Source organism: Lepisosteus platostomus, chromosome 3 (assembly GCF_059453375.1).
Source record: "Lepisosteus platostomus isolate fLepPlt1 chromosome 3, fLepPlt1.hap1, whole genome shotgun sequence".
NCBI lineage: Eukaryota > Metazoa > Chordata > Actinopteri > Semionotiformes > Lepisosteidae > Lepisosteus > Lepisosteus platostomus.
Window position 1 is genome coordinate 77,235,802 of NC_142613.1, and position 19,620 is coordinate 77,255,421.

Genomic DNA, 19,620 nt, shown 5'->3' on the forward strand with positions numbered 1-19,620 from the left:
GAGGGACTTTAAGTTGTGATCATATGAAGTCAACATACAGCACACCACACACTTGTGATTCTCAGAAAAAAGAATAATAAGTAGAGGCTATGTGTGGGCTGTAGGTTGGATGATTAAACTGTTTAAGCACACAATGGGGAACAGAGCCCCGTGCAGCTCTGACCTCGGTAGTTCCTCACACATCAACATCCCCTGCCATTTTACTCAGAATACTTTATGCAGCTGGGCAAACAGAAGTTTGAACAACATCTGTAGTTTCCTCATTTTTAGGAGTTCAGCACCCATCCAGTAGACAATAGAAGACAACAGTTTAAAGATTTTTTCCAAAGCAGAGAACAGATTTAACCCTAAGAGTAAAGAAATTGAACGCTAGAAAGCAGAGGCTCATTTTTTAAAATCATTTTATCAAGAAAACACTTGATAAAATGATTTAAAAAGAGCAGGATACAATTACAGAAAATGAATGCAATGAACCGTAAGCACAGGTAAAAAGTGATATTCAAACTAAAAGGGAGCGAAAGAAAACAATATTACAAAGGAGGTAACAGTAGAAACATTTTTATTGTATTGAAACAGCAAAAACGTGGAGGTATCTCAAAGATAAAAAAGGGAAGCTTTTGGACAATAAAAAGAAAATAGCTGATGCATTAATAAGCATTTCAGTAAGATGTTTACCAAGTACTAGAAGCACTTAAGATAAATTTAAAGTGCCTGGTGGTATTCCACAAATTGTACTAAAGGAGGTGTCATTCATGACTGTTACCACACCTAAGAAAGTGATGCTCAATAACTGGAAACTGGCACTCATCCATAAATGGGTGATATAACCAAATCAATACATTACAGTGAAGTCTGTTATCATATACAAGGTTATGGAAACTATAATCAGAACTAGAGGGTCATGCATCAATCCAACCAACCGTCCGTCTATTTTCTAAACTGCTTTATCCAGTACGGGGCTGTGGGGGGAGCCGCAAGCAACCGGCGCAAGGCTGAATACGCCCATCACAGGGCAGGCTCAGGCACAAACAGCCACAGCAGGGCCGCATTACTGTACTTACAGAAGCCGTTTAACCTACCCGTATGTGTCTGGACTGTGGGAGGAAACTGGAGACTCGGATGAAAGCCATGCAAACACAGGGAGAACATACAGCCTGCAGATAGTAAACCCCGGAGGTTGAACCCGGGGCCCCAGAGTTGTGAGGCAACATTTTATACAGAATTATTTTATACGAAATGCTAAAAAGGCTAACCACTGCACTAACATGGCATCCATAATATATTTAAGTACAGTCCGTATGAACCAGACCCAGCAATGCAAGGATACCACACTGCTCAAACTAGTGTATCGCCTATTTGGAATTGTTGACAATTAGCCTTTAAGTCTAAGTTTAAATTCATGTTTAGTTCACTTGCCTGCTGAATAGGCTCGGGTCCTGGTTTTCCTTCAAAAAACAGAGCTGAAAATTCCATAAGGACGTCACTATGATTTCATACCCATGGAGAAAATAAAAATATATAATATATATATAGAATATAATATTATATAATATTAACAATCAAGTCAAAATAAAAAAATAAAATTATTATATTATATATTATTATTTTAATATTAATATTATTTCTGTTGTTCTGCAAATCTTCAAGACTTGTTTTAATAACATAAATCTATGTGAGGAATATAAGTCTACCTACTGTACGATATTAGAGTAGATCACAGAAAAACAGAAAAACACTCATTCACAATTAGTCATTTTGGTGGAAGCTTCAAAATAAGTGATCAAGAATAAGAAAATTAAATGCTTCTTTGATACTTCAATCAATAGTAATATTACTTAACTATCATTTTAAGTATTTGAGTATTTGATTTTGTATTAAAATAGATGCCCTGACAAGACAGAAGATACTTCTGACAAGTATTTAGTTGTAAAAATGAAATAATTGTTCAACTGTCAATGTAAAGTGCCCTTCCTTATGACAATGATAGGTCCCAGATCTGAAACGCTATTTTCCACTTATCCACAACTATAGTAAAAATGCACGTTTTTACTGTATATGTTTGTTTACAAGAGACCCTGTGTGATGTTTAAAATGAAACACTGAGACACTGCATGTTTGTGTCTGCTCTATGTAGTACTCAATGTCTGTATCAAGTTTCCTCTTTTTAATACAGCAGACACTATGATTGGTATTATCACAACTGAAATAAGTGATTAAAATGTTCTTTTAATTTTAATCTTTTAAAAAATGAAAAAAAGCTCTTTAAATCTAAAATACAGAGGAAGGACATTAGAGTGAGTTATTGCAGCACTCTGTAATGTGAAGCCTCAATAATGTGACCAGATGAATCTGATTCCTAGTGCAGATTGATGAACTGATTAAAATAATCTCAAATAAACAGGACAATAGTGTGAATAAATCTTTAAAAATCAATTTTTAACCATAAAACTGTTATATGAGGTTCATATACCAGCAACAACTTAAACAAGACAAGAGTCTGGAAAGGGTTCAACAACTGCTATTTTTTGCAAAAGGCAGAGAGCCAGTTCTGCAGTATAAAAGGAAAAAAAATCATTTACAGCTTAGCGGGAGAACTTCCAGAGTAGCAATGAAAAAATAATAAATGATTCAATGTGACACATTATCCAGAAAATACAATTTAAAAAATCAGCTATTTGTGTTTTTACACACAGGCAACATGCACACACTCTTCAGTTGTTTTGGTTTTTTATCGGCTCATTATTTTGATATTAACTTCCAGGACAATGTTGAAGGAGAGAACTGCGACCGCTGCAAAGTGGGGTTTTTTAATCTCCAGGGTGGGAATCGCAGAGGCTGTGAGAAGTGTTACTGCTCGGGTGTTGCAAGTGAATGCAGAGATTCCCATTGGACCTACATGGATGTAAGGAGCACGACAGACTTAACTGTCTCATTTCCTTTAATCTACAATACATTAATGATTTAAACGAAAAACAAAATCTTTAAGCTTCAAGGATGCTTTTATGTTTAAATTTCTGATCCCTATACATAGATGTTTGTAGCAACAATGAAGAAATTGCATTTTGGGGAGAATGTTCTGTGGAGACATGAGTGTGAAGTGATTTATAAAGTGCCTAACAAATTGTCATTTTTGTGGAAACGATACTGGTAAAGGGGAAAGGTTAACTCCTTAATAGCCTGCTGTGGTACGTATCATTAAACCTCTCCAAGATGAAAAATCAGTCCATAGAGGGAGGCATTGGTGGAGGTAATCTGCAGTGTGAAACTGCATGACAGGTTGATTCACATCTGTCTTTGTAATTTAGTTGACCTTGAAAATTAGGTTGCATAAAAGGTACTGTAATATTTGACCTGTGTTGTCAAGAATTATCTATGGTGCACTTATAATAACATTTCTAGAAAAATACATGTGCTTTTGTAGGTACTATACAAATTATGTTGAGACTAGACAAAAACATATACAATGATTTTAGTCCTGTATCAATAGTTTGTAACCTTATTAAGAATATTCTTACAAAGCTTAACAATCATACTGTACTCTTACAGCATATTTTTGGTGTGCACTGTAATAACAAGACCTTCTTATAAGAGAATGGTGGATACATTTTAAAATCAATTGGACGACTAAATAAAATGAATTAAAAAGAGAAAAAGGTCTTACGGTTTTTGCACTTCACTTAATTTTATAGATCATTTTGCTCACGTTTCAGTTTCAAGGTAAACTGTAAGACAATTGTCGTGCTTCAACTACATTTTCTGTTTTGGATTTGCAGACGACAGACATGTCTGGGTGGTTTCTGACTGGCCAGACAGGTGGAGAGAAGGTCTGGCCTCTTCACAGTGCGTATGCTGAGTCTCAGGAGCTCAGTGTGAATAACGAGGATGCCAGACAAGTGTTGCCACCTCTGTATTATTGGAGTGCACCTGCACCATATTTAGGAAATAAGGTAACAATTCCGTTTAAACTTTAGAATTCCTGAAAAGATTAATTTCTTTGTTCAGTGGTCAGAGGTTGATACCATAATACCAACTACTTTTGATTTGATACTGTACTGTTAAATATACAGGACCAACAATTTTATTTACAATGTGCTCCCAAGTTTTATGTCATTCCAACCATTTCAATGATTTTTTTCCTGTTGAACAAGCAGCTGATTTTTCTGGGTTTTTTTTTGGGTGTTACACATTTTTTATTTCTAGATTTTATTTCATGAATTTGAGCATTGAAATTGCTTTGCTTCAGTAGCGTAAAATTGTATTTCTATAACGGAATTCCTCATGCCTAAATGTATATTTCTTACAAATGTCAAGAGAAAATGTAATAAGCATTGTATATTGTCCAAAATAAGAAGCAAATATTTCCTTGGCTATTGCAGTTTGTCATGATTTGTGTAAGAAGATTAGTAACTGAAGCATATGATTTTTTATGCAACAGTAATGCTCAAAGCCCTTAACAGTTACTTCTGTACATCTTAAGTGTCATGTTTCATTATATAAATTATGGCTGTTTCAACATACATTAGAGGGGACAGCTAACTTTCTAATGAAGAGGAAGAAAGCTATTTATGTTAATACTGTTGTACAGTTATCACCACATTAAAAATGGTGTAGGACTCAAGTTAAGAATGCATGTTTTATGATGTCATTTAGTTGATACTGGCCATATTTATAAGTCTTATATATTCTCGAGATGCTGCTGCCACTGTATTTTTCTAAGAAAAAAATTAATACAGCTGAATTATAAAAGTAAAGACGACTACGGCAGACTGCTTATGAGAAGGAAACAAAATCATCTGTTGATAAAGTATATTTTTGGGAAAATAATCCTACTAATTAAAAATAGTAACATTATAAAAGTTAAGTGCTTTTTGGACATAAACCCATCCTTATTTATTCAGCCTAAAGAATCATTTGCAAGGCTGCTACTCGTGTCAACAGAGAGCTATTTGAGAATGTGTGATTTATGTTCTCTAAACTTTATTTCACATTAATTTGCTTTAGGTTTGTGAGATTTTTTTAAAATATGAATTTGAATTGAAGTACTTCACTTTAAATATCATATTTCATTTAAATATTTACTATTTTTATGTATATCTAATAATATTTACTTCAAAAGTAAAACTTGTAGAAGGCCATAAATCTTTGAAAGCAAGGAAACAAGATTAAAAAAGGATCCACCAGTATGGAGAATGACAGGGCAGTTGACAGTACAGTAAGTTGACAATAAATCTTTTTTTAATTGAATTACAATATGACACAACTATTGTATAGACAAGTATTATTCTGTAAGTATCTTGCAATTGAAAGAAAACACAGAAATCTCTTGCTAGCATATTCAAATAGCTACTCATCACTTTTAAACATTTTTAAAACGTAGCTTCATTACCTTCGATGCAGCAGTTTTTATTGCCGTCTTAAGAAAGATAGTCTTACGGTTTCTTCAGTATAACAGAGTGTACAATAAGCCTAATCAAACTGCAAACAATCTCGATGAACTTTTTTAGACAAAATGTTTAGTTCTGTGATTGACTATTGTCTAGTAAGTGCTGCTCTTCACCTTCAGGGGTATTCAAAGTGAAGGGAATAGCACCAATTATATCGACTGACTCTTCAGTGAGTTGTGACCTATCATGGGTAATAGCCTATTATGATGATAAATGAACCCATCTTTCAGGCTGTTGCCTGAGTACACACTTCAGCAGTTTCACAGAAACTGGCGCCATTACCTCTCATCTTCAGATTGACAAGAATGACAGTGTTGTGAGCAGAGAATATGCATGGATAGATGCCAATGATTGTTTTACTCAAATGAATATATTTACAGTCATTTCCTGCGAGGAACATGAAATGAGTCTTTGCATTGCACTTTGCCATTCATTTAAATAAGCACTGTTCATTCCAGGCTGCTGCTCATATCATCCCTATTGTCAGGGCAGCCTCCTAATGTGCCCATTTCTGATGTACTCCAACAGGGGCAATCGGCAGCAGCCAGAACTCTGGAAATTTTGTTAGCCTGAGTGAATCAAGTATCACAATAAAATTATGGCACATTTTACTCGATGGCTATATCTGTTTAATACGTATACCCAGTCCTATGCTATCTGTTTAATGTATTATGAACTATGAAGATTTCTTTAAAAAGCTTTGTGCTCACCCAAATGGGTTTTTTTATCTTGCTTCAGTGACTTTTTAGAGTGGTTCAGGGAATTATTCAGAAGATTAAGTTCATGACTCACTCAAACTATATAATTGTTCACTTACATTTTTATGACTTAAATCTTTACGTGAAGGAACTTTTCTTTAAAGTTACTTGATGTTCATAACTATGTAATATTAAACCTCTGAACTCTTTTTAAATGTGGCACAGATAATATTTCATAGAGTAAAACGTACACCATCAAATGAGACATTAAATATACAGTTACATATAGTTGCACTAATGCAGTTAAATAGTGCATATTAATATTAATAGTGCAGGATGATCACATTTTTGGAACTCCAAAATACTTGATCTTCTAATCTAGTTATTTCCGTATGAATTCTGTGGGATCTTTTATTTATAATTTCTATAGTTTTGTATTAAAGATAGGTCATTCATGTGCATATTGATGGTGTATTCTAAGATTGTTTTGGTGCAACTGGTGTTCTTTTAGTGAATGCTTCATGTCAGCTGTCTGCAGTTTTCTTACTGAAAGAGATGTAAAACCCATTAAAGGGGTAAAAATTCAGTGGTAGTAAAGAATGTAAAATGTCAATACAATGCCTCACCAATTAAATGGAGTTTTGAAATTGATAAGGTAATTAGTTCTTTGTGGACTTTTGTATTCTTAGGGATCAGCATAGCATAGTGAGAAAATCTCTAGACTGACAACCGGTGAATCATGGGTTTAAGTCCCTTCTGGAGGCACTGCTGTTGTACGTTGAGAGAGGTATTTAACCCCAGTTGCTCCAGGCCATCTGGCAGTGTGAGTGCTGGGGGGTAGGCTCTGTGATGGGGTAGGGGAATCATGTGCTCTCTGTTCACTGAAAACCACAGAAAAAAGGACAGGCTCTATCCCAATGAGCTGTTGCGGCTTGAATACAATCTACTTAACTGTCCATTCTCACATGATTTTCAGTGTGTTGTTTCGGGGCTCCCAATTCCTTAGTTGTAGAAATATCATTAGCATTGCCAGTCCATTATTCGGCAAGGCCTCCTTAAGATCTGTAAAGGACATCTGACTGTCTACCCACATCTATACAACATTTATTGAATATCTTTATCTATCTTTGGTAAAGTTTTTATTGATAAACTTCCTGTGAGTGGTCAAAAGTAAAATTAACAGTTTGTTTTTTTTCCCAGAGAAGCAGCTTGGGTTCTGTTTGAAGAAATACAGCAGGAGTTATGGCATTTACAGTATATGTATGTGTTTGCATGTGTATAATTTTTAAATAGGATAGATTTGATTGTAAAAAGCAGTCTTTACAGTCTTAAAGAGCCTATAAAACAAGTCACCAACACAGGTTACTTTGGGCTCTTAGCATTTCAGGGTTGGAAGCGCAACTTCTTTATCTTCTTTAATGTATAATTTACGAACATGCATATTAACCTGATTTAGTATGTTTTTATTTTAGTCAGCAAAGTCCACATCTGGTGCGCATGGTTGCTCAGTACAAATGGTAGCACCACAATCTTAGATTGATTACTTTAAGTGTTATGCCCCTTGTGACAAATGTAAGGAAATTGTTGTATATGTGATTTATTGGAGCTGATATCTCTTAGATACTGTGTCTTTTTATTGTACCTTAAGGAACTAATTAAATGAAAATATCTGTAACTGCAGTCTATTATTCCAATTACGTTATCTATACCTTTAATTTAACATTTACCAAAAGTAGTGTATAATATGCACTGACAAGTTAATGAAAGCTTGATGACAGTTTTAATAATTGTAAAAAAAATGAAAATACTTATTATATTATATATTATATTATATTTTAGCTTTTTATTTTAAACGTCACCTCTTAAAATTTTCAGAGAAAAAGAACTGTAATGTACATTTTAAAATGTAAAATACATTTGAGACATAGACCAATTATGATAATTATAAGTTTTACGTTAAGGACAAAATCCATGTGTTGAAAATCAGAACAAGTAAGTAGTTGTGAAAAGAAAATGTATTGCAAGTACTATTTTGATACATATTTGAGTACTTTAATAGCTTTCAACAAAAGGGACAAAAATCACTTCTGTATGAAAAATTCATGGTAAGGGGTAATCTGATCTTTCTTATTGTAATATGCTCACAATTTCATTAGACTGTAAAGTGCTGAATATTGTTACAATTTGTTCATACATAGCACTCTACAAAAACTGAATAGTATGTCATTTATAAAGCTATAAAAAATACTTTTACACCCAAATCAGACTTCAGCAGTACAGTTCTGGGCAACGTTCTGAATTTTTTTTCTTAAAATGAATGAAATATCTAACTGCAAGTGACATTTCAAGCATTTCTACGGCATATTCAACAAATTAATACAAACAATAATACCAGCATTCGGGAGGGTTCTTGGTGGAGTACGTGGTATTTACCACAGGGGTCTTTATTATGACCACTGCGCTTCTTAAAAGATATCAATGATCTAAATTCTGGTATAGTTATCAATACAAAATTGATACAAAAAACAGCATTAGCAAACACTGTATACATGCTGCATAGTGTATTCAAAAAGCTTTTAAAAATTCAAGTCTAGGCAAACAACTGTAGAGGACATTTAATGTAGAGTGTAAAGTGTTGCATATAGGAGGCAGGAACATGTACATTAAATACAGTATATGATGAGAAATGCTGAGTTTGAAGAGACTACTTTTAAAATGAGTATGCTCCAAAAACTCCAACGGTGAGCTTTTTTCATTTCCATAGAGGTACAAATGAAGTTATGAAAGTATAACATTAGCACAGGATGAGCATGTGTTACCTACAATCCTTTTAAGAGCTAGGAGCTGGAAATTTAAAAATAGAAAATCAATTAGATTGTGATTACGAACTCAGCTGGAACAAATACCAGAAGACAGTGAGATCCCTCCAGTAACAAGGATGGGAAGCACTGCTCTAATCACTGTGACAATAATATTACACATATTGTTAAAAGCACAGAACTTAAATCAAGTTACAGTACATTATCTTAAAATTACAGTGAAGTAATAAGACTAAGCTTAGAATATTTTAATTGTATATTTTGGTCCCCACATTAGAAATCAGATATTGCTTGGAATCTCTTGAGAATATGATACATTCCTGGGCTCAAAGGAATGCCTTGTAATGACAGGCTGAAGGACCCAGCAGTTTTGGCCTTGAACAGAGAAGATTCAAGTGTTCAAAATCCCAAAAGGCATTGACAAAGTCAAATCAATAGACTTCTTTGAAGTGAAATATGAACCTGAAGAAACAGATGCAAACTAATGGCAAATAGGAATTTCCAATACTGTCTCACATTTTTCAAATTTATTTCTGCAATATACAGTACTGTACACGGAATTGTAAAATTGTGTTTTCTTTTTGATGAAACTGGCGGTTATGTTGTTTCTAGAATATGAATACATTTGGAGCAAACTGTATACTGTATAAATGAACAGAAGAGTGTGTAATTTTGCAGCATGGTTTGTTCCTAGGTTTTTAGTTTTGTGGTCCGTGTAAAAATGGGGTTGACAGTTGACAGCCACTGAGAAAAGAAATGATCACAGTTCCAGGGGTTTTTGCCTTCCAGGTCCAGTTAAAATGATTTTTTTTAGTTCAAGTTTTACGGTGGTTTTATTTATTAAACCACTGCCCTCAGGCTGAATTTGTGAGTCGTAGTGGGTGCTGAGTTTGTTGAGCTAAGTAATACAGAATTCAGAATTTGTCTTTCTTTATGATTAAAAGTAAAATTCAGATGTTATGTTCCATTAGAAAACAGAACATTCTGAATTTCCTGCCTTGGTAATTGTAGGAATAAATCATGAGTCATGTTTGATTTACTCTTAATTGACTTTAAGGAAAGATAATATGAACAGAATTGTTTTTCTTTGACACAATTAAGAGTATAAAAGATCATCTAAACCCTTTTTGTTTTTTTAACATCAACTCATTAAGATTTATGTAATTGTATTTTTTTTACATTTTCTTAAATTGACTGTTACTTGCTTGCTGAAATAATTACTTTACAAATATTATTTTACCACAAAGTTTGGAGTTGTGTGGAAATGTTCTATAAGCTATTGTACATGACTACTAATCCTTTGTCGTTCTTTTTTTCTAGATATCAGCTTACTACAGTATATGTACATTATAAATGGTTTAAATAAACCATCTCATCGTACTTTATATCAGTTATTACTGTGTATGTGAAATATTTCTTATAGTCCTTAGGTTTAGAAATGACCTCTGTTTTGTAAATACAAAAGTCAGTCATTTACTTGGAGAAGAAAAAAACTGGAGAAATTATGAAGTTATGTCATGGCTCTTATTTTTTTTTATCAGTTTCTGAAAATTCTTGAAATATTGATGTCTGTAATTTTACTTTCTTGCAGTTAGCAGCTTATGGAGGAAAGCTAGTTTATACAGTCTCTTATGACTCAGTGGAAGTGGGTGAAGTTATCAGCACCACATCGGATCCGGATGTTATTATCGAGGTAGGTACTGTACTGTTTATTGAAATGTTAATTTGGCATTAGGTAATGCTGTGCCTTTGTGTTTAGTGTTGCTTATAACATTACTATTTTTTATTCTAAATTATTTTCTTGCTATTTTTGTTCTTTGCCGTTACACCTTTCTAACACTATTATACATTTAAAAGAAATGTGAGTGATTCATGCCCAGACAGTGTGTATAAAAATAATGTTCTTGCTGTACTTATTCTACAAAGATATAAAATAAAAAGATGAGAAGTTCTCTATTATTATAGCATTTTTTGGCAGAAAACACACCCATCTCATTTCCGTGATGCAGTCCTTTTTTACCTCTGTGCTAGATGGATAACCAAGAGCACAAATAGCATGCAATGACCTTTAAGGCTGAAGCTGAATCTACACTGCTTCTGAAAAGTGAGCATTTTACTCGCTTATAATTTTTTAGGCATTTGGTAATCTACACTGGTTGCGTATCCAAAAAGTTTTCTTTAAAAAGGAACGAATGTGGGTAGTGTACATAAGCCTTAATCTACATTGGAAGCACTAGGAGGGTCATCAGGTCAGTGAAGTGCCACACTCTGGGCCAATCTACGAATGTGTGCTCCTCTTTTTACACAGCTGGTAATCAATACTAGTTGCATCTTTTTATATCGCGCCAATAACATGAACTGCTTAAAACAATATAACGGATACAATTGAAACCATATAACCAAGCTACATATCCAGTAGATATTTGAAGTATTATAATGAGTGCTTCCGGTTCTGTGTTGATGACATGAGGAAGGACAGGCGGGAGATGACTTTACAGGCTCAGTGACAGTTTTATTGCCCTTTTCATTATGGTGGGATGTGCTAATCATGGCTCAGGAGAAGAGCTGGGAAGGCAGAGACAAAGAGAACTGGCTGGCTCAGGGGAGAGAAAGAGACAGTGAGGGTGTTCTTCCCCCATTTTTATTAGGGTAAACGGTGGGAAAGGGGTGAACCCGGGGTTTAAGGGGAAAGGACATGTGTGTAGTCAATAGCCAGGTGGAATCGATCACTACAATATTACATAGTTTCGATAAGAGAATTATGTTTTAATTACTTTATTGTCCCATAGTTTATGAAATATACTGTAATACTCACACTGCATAGAGAGCAGGTGAAATAGGTATGGTCTCCAGACCATACAATTTATGTGATGTCATTATGTGAAGCACCACTGTGGTCATTGAGCTCTTTGTACTTCTTCACACCAGCAATACCAGTTTTAAGTTGCTCACCTTTGAATTACTCCTCGAACTAAATTTTTCACTGAAGACAAGCAGGATCCAAGACGTGGCTTGACACCTTGTTGTTTGTTAGACCATAACTTCATTAAAAAGTCATCCGCTACAGCCGGAGGGCTTTGACTGACACAGCAAAGGGAAAACAGTGGCAGGTAGGCTGGCCAGGACCACTGCAGACATCCTTTAGTTTTTGTGATTTGTTAGGGCACTGTATTAAACTGATTAGACTTATTGTCCCCTCAAGGACATTTTTTGTGGACACACAGCACTTCTGTACATTTAAATATAATGCAAACACCCCCCCCCCCTAAAAAAAAACAAAAACAAAACAAAAACATTGCACATCACTCTATTGCACATGTATTTCCACATAACAACATATAACATTTATAACACATTACAAAAGATATTGCACACAAGTGGATTGTAAAGATCAAAAATTGTGTTTGTCCTTGCCTTTTCCATTGACAGCTTTAATGGATAGTGGAACAAAAGTTTGACTTACATTTGGGAACCCTAAAACGTTTGCCAGAAGTTGATATTCAGAATTGAGGAAGTGGGAAGGATCTGATTTATAATTTTTCCTGCCTGTTTGATTATGGCTTTTTCAAAGATTGTCTACAGGGAGGGGTGATGTTTCACTCCCATGACCTTCAAAGCTGTTTGGATGAGATGGGTAATTTGTGATCTTAATTGAGCTGATAAATTACCAAACCACAATGTTATACCATATCTGATAATGCTCTCGATTACAGTATGGTAAAAAAGTAGTATTATTTCCTGTCAAACCCCAAACACTCTTAGTCTTCTCAGGAAATATAAGCGCTGCTGAACTTTGGCGCAAACACTCTCAACATGAATAGTCCAGCACAGGTTACTGTCTATGTGTACTCCTAAGTACTTATACTGTATGAATCAACCTGTGTGACAGGATCATTGTGGATTACTACATGTAAGTGATCACCAACTTCTCTGGGATCAAAAACTATTTATTTTGTTTTATTAACATTCAGAATTAGGCTATTGTTGTCACACCATTGCACAAACCCTTGGATTTCTGACATGTACACAGATGAGCTGCTTCCTCTATACATAAAGCCAAGCACAGCTGTATCCTCTGAGAATTTGAAAATCAAACTGCTTTGACTACTACTTGTACAATCATTTGTATAAAGTGTGAACAGAACTGGTGAGCTCACACAGCCCTGAGGAGCACCTGTGCTAATGAATGCTAATGGATAAGACGACAAAGTAAAATATCTACATTGAATTACACTGTATCTAAAATGCAAAATAGACTTGAAGTGTAAAAGTATAGGACCCAGAACCATATGCTTTGTCAAAAGCTGTACACACTGCTTGGGCAGATTGCAACATTGAAGACAAAGGGCTGTTTAACAGGAGTGGCAGCCTTCAGTCTTCAGACACGTGCTAAAAAAAACTTGTCAAAAAGTACTGTTATCACATTTTTTACACTTCATGTCTGTTTTAACATGCTTTAATTGAAGCATAAAACATAAAAAATCATGTAGCTATTATAATTCAGATTAAATTATTTATTTTTTTCATGATCTAATTAGGATAAGTATCTAAGTATTAAAATCTAAGTATTGTGTCCAAACAGCCCATTATCCTCTCACGAATGCTAAGACGCTTGCAGGGGTTCCTAACAGTCACAGTTCGATTGAAACCTTGTGGCTGAAGTGGATGCTAAAGGAGGTGATGCCTTGGGTAAACTGTAAAACCACTTGCTGGGTCCTGTTGGCTTTCAGTAAAGTTTAGAAGTTTAGATTGAGAACCGTTTCAAAGGTGAACGACATGCGACTTAGTATTAAGAAGGAGAAGCCTACGACACAGCAGAAACAGATACAGACCAAAATCCTATTTTGCCTGCTGCTCGTGCACTTTATGAGTGTTGAATGTAATAAGCTACAGTACATGATGGCATAATGTAATAAAAATAAATCTTTGTTAATTAATTAGTATAATCTATAGTAGTTATTAAATATAGTAGTTACTTGGTTTTATAGTTAATTGGGATTCTTGCTATAGTCTTGACACTGAGCAAAATGATGAACTGGAGAAACAGGCAATAGAACAGACTTTGGAGAAGGAACCAGTGTATATTACTGGAGGTTAGAAACAGTGTAGATGCTTTGCATCTGAAAATGTCCTTACAGCATTGGATTTTGCACTGTTACAATATTAACCCATCAATTGATTGATTTATTACGTGTAAGGAAAATATCACAGAATTAAAAATGTTTTCCAAAAAAGTATACCTTATACAGCATATTTCTACTGCAACAATTGTACCTTGTAGGTCACTTTCACCTTGAAAACCCCCATGGCTTTTAATACATAGAATACTAAAGCTCCAATGGGTGGAACTCATTTACACTGTATACTTCATATTTATGTTTAACTTACATTTTAATTTGGCAACACCAAAATAAGGCTTAAAATTAAATATTTATTTGAAAGCTCAATGTAACATGTAGTTTGCAATCTGTTATGATGAGTAGCTTTAGCAACTAAGAGCCATTTAATAATGCATTTGAGTATGGACCTGTTTTTGTTAAACTATTGTCTAATTATCTAACATTGAAATCTGGAATGTGATTTTGTTAACAGGCTAAGAGCAACCTTAAGCTACATACTGTAGAAGCAGGACAAAGACATATTAGAACATTAAGTGTGAAAACTGTTACTTAAAGTTCAATAGATAGTGATCAATACACCCAAAGTCTCCACAGAAGATTTGTATGTACTTAAGGGTTTCATACAAATTTATTTATTCAATAATTATTTTAATGAGCTGTAGACATGATTTGAAATCTGTATTTCTCATACAAATAAGGTCTAATTTCACACCATTTCAGTAAAACATTAGAACAGGAGATACCTGGAAGCAATGCATCAGTTATATATAAATTATATACCAGTAGTAGATGCGGGATATCCCTGCTATGAAGGCTGTCTTTCAATGGCAATACATATTTAATAAGCCCTACATGTTTTACTAAAGGCATGTGCCAGCCATTTTCTAGCACTCAACATGCTGTATGTCAATAGTACAGATTTCTGTAGTTCTAAAGTATTGCCCTTTCTTGTTCAGTTAATATGTTAATTTGAACAATATATGTTGAGCGTTTCCTATTTTTGGAGACTTTTTGTTTTCCCTTTAAATTTATTTTGAACTGGTTGGTTGGTGTTAAATAAAACCACAGAATTATGTTCATATGAACCCTGTTAGTTGTTCTTAATCTATTTGAGTCTCTGTTGAACCACTGATAGACATACCTTGTGTGCAACTGGCACTCAGATTATAGATTACATTTTTTTTATCATTCTCAAATTAGTTTCACATTTCATTCCTTCAAGTTAGGACTTTTTCTAATTTTATCTTTGTTTTTGTTATTTCAGCTATTGTATGATCGAGAGATCTGTCGACAAATATGTCTTAAGCACAAATTTGCTGTGCATACTGTATGGTGTATTGCAAGATAAAATATAAAATGGATTAAACACTTTAATTAGGGTTTGATCAGTGGTATTATTGTTATTGGAAAAAAATCACAGAAAACCAGAGGGCCTGTTTACATTTTTAAAAACCCTGAAAATGTGAACTTTGGTGCATATCACTTGAGGATCTGTTTCCAAAATTAATGAGCAGCAGATGAATATTATGATCTTATAACATGTGAACCAAATCACTAAAGAACTTGAATAAAGTACTATTAATCAGTTCTAACAGTGACTAGATTTATACAGAAAACAGTAAACAAGTTTACTGACATTAGTACTTTCCACTTTGAATGTTCAGCATCTTTATCACCAGCTGATTCATACGTATATGGCCAAGTATCATGTTGTTTAAAGCTTGAATCAGACATCTGACTAATTTGTCTGGTTTTATTTATGTCGCCAGTTGCTTGCAGCTGTGATCCAGTGGTGTTCTAAAGTCAGTTCCTGAACAGCTGTTTGCCATTAACAAAGCTTTAAAAGATAGATTCAGCTTTGCTTTCAGTTAGATTTTTCCACGTCCCCAGGTCTCTGGACAGTGACAAGGCAACATTCTCTGTTAAAGATAATTTAAATCTTTAAAGGGGAGTTATTGTTAACATTGTACATATGGATATCCCCTTCAGAAAAGGTCAAAACTTATAGATGTGAATCATCATACTTAGGGTTGAATTTCTAGCAGGACTAAGCATTCATAAGTTTGTGACTTCAATAATATACTTTGTTCTTCTTTAAAGAAACAGTATGCATCTCTTTCTCATCTGAATTATTTTGCTTCATGTTGACTGAAAGTGCAAATTGTGCTGTTATCTCTAATTGTACTGTTTTTACCTCATTTATTTCACTTCAAAGCACTCTTAAGAAAATAAAACTTTCAATAATAACCTTCAAGTGCATTTTGTTTCCCTTCAATGAATGTTACATAAAAACGCAATGGGCCCCCTAACCTAGTCGATTACTCTAATAGATTTGGTGGGCTACATTACTTAATTATAGTTTAAAACAGGTTTCTTTTTAATGTGAGAAAATAAATTATTTGCTTTAAAGACTTACATCTGATCATTTTAACAAAGAAATTAAGAAATGTCAGTAGCTAAATACATATGTTATGAAATAAATAGTGTTTGGATTTGTGAATACGGTGCTATTCACCTCACATTGACAGCAAAACATCTTCTGAAAGGAATGCATTTTTAAACAATAAAGTATTCACACCATTCACCACTAGGTACTCACAAATCACCAGTGAGTGACATTTATTTCAATTCCCATCAGTTTTCCTCCCACATCAAAAGAAGGACAGGAATATAGATTGGAAACTGCTGGCAAAAGTCTTGAAGGAGCACATTTTTATATGATTTCCAAAAGCACAATTGTCATTTCCTTTTCTACAGCCTTACATTTTACATGCAATCAGACAGATCTCTTTTTTAATCAAAAAGTATTCTGGTTGCTATATAACTCATGTGGGTTAAAGAAAGATTGGAAAGGTTCGAAATCTATTTCTTTGGTGTCTACTATTTATACCAGTGCACAAATGAATTGCAACACCCAGGTCTAATGGATTTAATCACATATTTTTAACATAGATATAAAACAATAAGTAAAATGACCTCAGCTTTTTTTCTGTAACTGTGCAGTCATAGTCCTGCCGCTGTGTGATCTTACATTGTCTTGCTGGGAATTTGATAGTCTTCGATTGGCTTACAGGCATGGAAAAACGTGGCTGAAGGACTTTGTCAATGTATCATTAAGCATAAGATTGTCCTCTGTCTGCACCAAAAGGGTTCTTGTGTGCTGCATTAAGCCTTACCCTACACATTTTTCTATCATTTTTTAGGTGACCAATGAGATATTCACAATTCATTGTGCCTCAGAAACTTGTTGCTTGTTTTGAGAAATACAGGTTCCCCATTTCATCAGAGCTTTTTGGCTTGGCTGACGGGATTGAACAATATAACTGCCAGCATTTATTATGACATTGCTACAGGTTCTGTTTTCTGTTGGGTACCATACAATATATTAAGGCTAAAGTAGCACTCATTGGTGAATTGAATGGCTACAGTCTCCACCACCACTTCAAATGTCTTCTACCCACAGTTTTGGAGTCTTGAATAGTCTTCGGGCACTTCCAGGATTTTCATGCAGTCATTCTGCTCATATGAGGATTGTTTCTTCCATCACATTTCTCCTTCTGTAGTCACTCCAGTCTGACAACAATTATGTGCATTGATCATACTGTTTTGGAGTCTTTGGCATCTACAGTGACTCCCAGTTTCTTTGTTTCTCTGGACCAGTCTGCTGATTGTTGAGGCAGAACATCTCATTCTCCAAGCAACATCTCTTTTTTTTATTTTTTTATATTTATTTTTGTCTATGAGAGCAACATCTCTCATAGACAGGCCACTTTCAATTATGCCAATATCAACCATGCAGTCTTCATTTCTTAAACAGGACAGAATTTGTATCTTTTACTATTCTTGCATTGAATTAGATCATATATTTTTCAGTGGGTGTTCATGAATATTTGTAATCAATTAATTCTTGCACTTTAATTACATTAAATTGTAATAAATGCTGGGTACCTGGTATTTTGAAGTAATAAAATGACATGAGGTCAGTTTTTTTATCTCAAGTAGCCATTCTACTCAAACAACCAATAAACCTACATAATGTATTTAACGTTATACAGGTATCCAATGAGATATTCACTTGAACTTTTGTGTATTAGACCAGTGTTGTTTGTTTGGTGAAATTTGGAGTGTGAAATAGCTGTTTTACATTGAGTAAACCTCTACCTAGAACAGGCCAGGAAACAATTTGACAGGAAATGGGTGTGGGGACCTGTTAAGGCCATCTGTCCAGTGACTTCAATAAGACTGTAGAACTTTTAGACACCAACTGGAGTTCTTTCAGTCCAACAGGTGTTCTTTTGCTAGGCCTTAGGGATAACCTGCAGTATTAGGTGATTGTCTGTTCCAGAAAGCCCATCTTAGTATATACAGTAACAATCAGACTTGCATCTGGACATCTTTCTTAACATCTTTTCTTGTTTAGAAAGATGCATTGCCTCCTAAGGTTGCCATGTTTCTTGGAATTTGCAGTAAGATAGGTCTTTATTTGAGGAGAAGAGTGAGGGTAGCTTTGGAATGTAGAATCCAAAGGGGACCAGCACTCACCCTCCTTGCAAATATGTGGCACTTTGTATGCATGTGTTGCAAACAAATATTTGTCTCTTGGTTTTGTGACTCTTCTTTGCTCCAATCTCACTATGCTGTGCAAAGAAATCAGAAGTTCTCTTATGTTTTAATTTTGTGTTAGAGGATTATTTAAACTTTTACCTTTAAAAAAACATGCCCGTTTGTAACAGCAGTGTGCTTCCCCATTGTTTTCTGTTCTGTTTTCATTGCAAATGTGTAATCTATCCATCCATTTTCTGACCACTTCTTCAAATTCAAGGTCAGAGGGGAGCTGGGACCTACAGTATCCCAGCAAGCAATGGGTGCAATGCAGGGTACATCCTGGATGGGACGCCAGTCTATTGAATGGCAGACAGACACGCACGCACACCAGGGCTAATTTCCCCAAAAGCCAATTAACCTACCAGTATATTTTGGGACTGTGGGAGGAAATCGGAGTATCTAGAAACCCACATGAATGAATGGAAGTCATACAAACGCCATACAGATAGCACCTCAGGTCTAGAATTGAACCCAGGGCCCCAGCTGACCACTGTGCCACTGTGCTTCCTGTGCAAATGTATATAATATTACACCTAATTTATCCCCATGTATTTGTTAAATTGGCCCTTTTATATGAGCCTAAGCAGCCAACCACCATTTGTAACATGAGAAAATGCTTTCCGAGTTCTGAACAACCAGCTTGCCAGCATGCTTTTGGAACACAAACTGGTTGTACTTTGGAGACTTCCTGTACTGCATGATTCCACAATGGTAATAACATCTGGAAAAGTTGTGATGTATGTGCTTTGATCTTCATATTCCTTTTATTGATTTTCGCACAGCCTGCACAACAATACAGTGTGCAGCAGTAGTTGCTGGCAATGAAATGTCTTTTCCGCGAGCTCACAAAAATCCCAAGAATCACAGAAATCACAAAAATCACAAAAACACAAAAATCACAAAATTGAGGTTATGAAAATAAGGTTACATAATA

General features: G+C 34.7%; 1 protein-coding gene across 8 annotated transcripts in view; it reads left to right on the forward strand.

The window, feature by feature from the left end:
• lama2 (laminin, alpha 2) overlaps nucleotides 1-19,620 on the forward strand; it is a 203,708-nt gene that overhangs the window by 87,479 nt on the left and 96,609 nt on the right. For all 8 annotated transcript variants that reach the window (XM_088626879.1, XM_088626882.1, XM_088626883.1 and 5 more), the window contains exons 11-13: nucleotides 2,762-2,902; nucleotides 3,774-3,947; nucleotides 10,553-10,654. In XM_088626879.1, coding sequence (XP_088483005.1) covers nucleotides 2,762-2,902; nucleotides 3,774-3,947; nucleotides 10,553-10,654 — 417 coding nt within the window. The remainder of the gene's footprint in view (nucleotides 1-2,761; nucleotides 2,903-3,773; nucleotides 3,948-10,552; nucleotides 10,655-19,620) is intronic.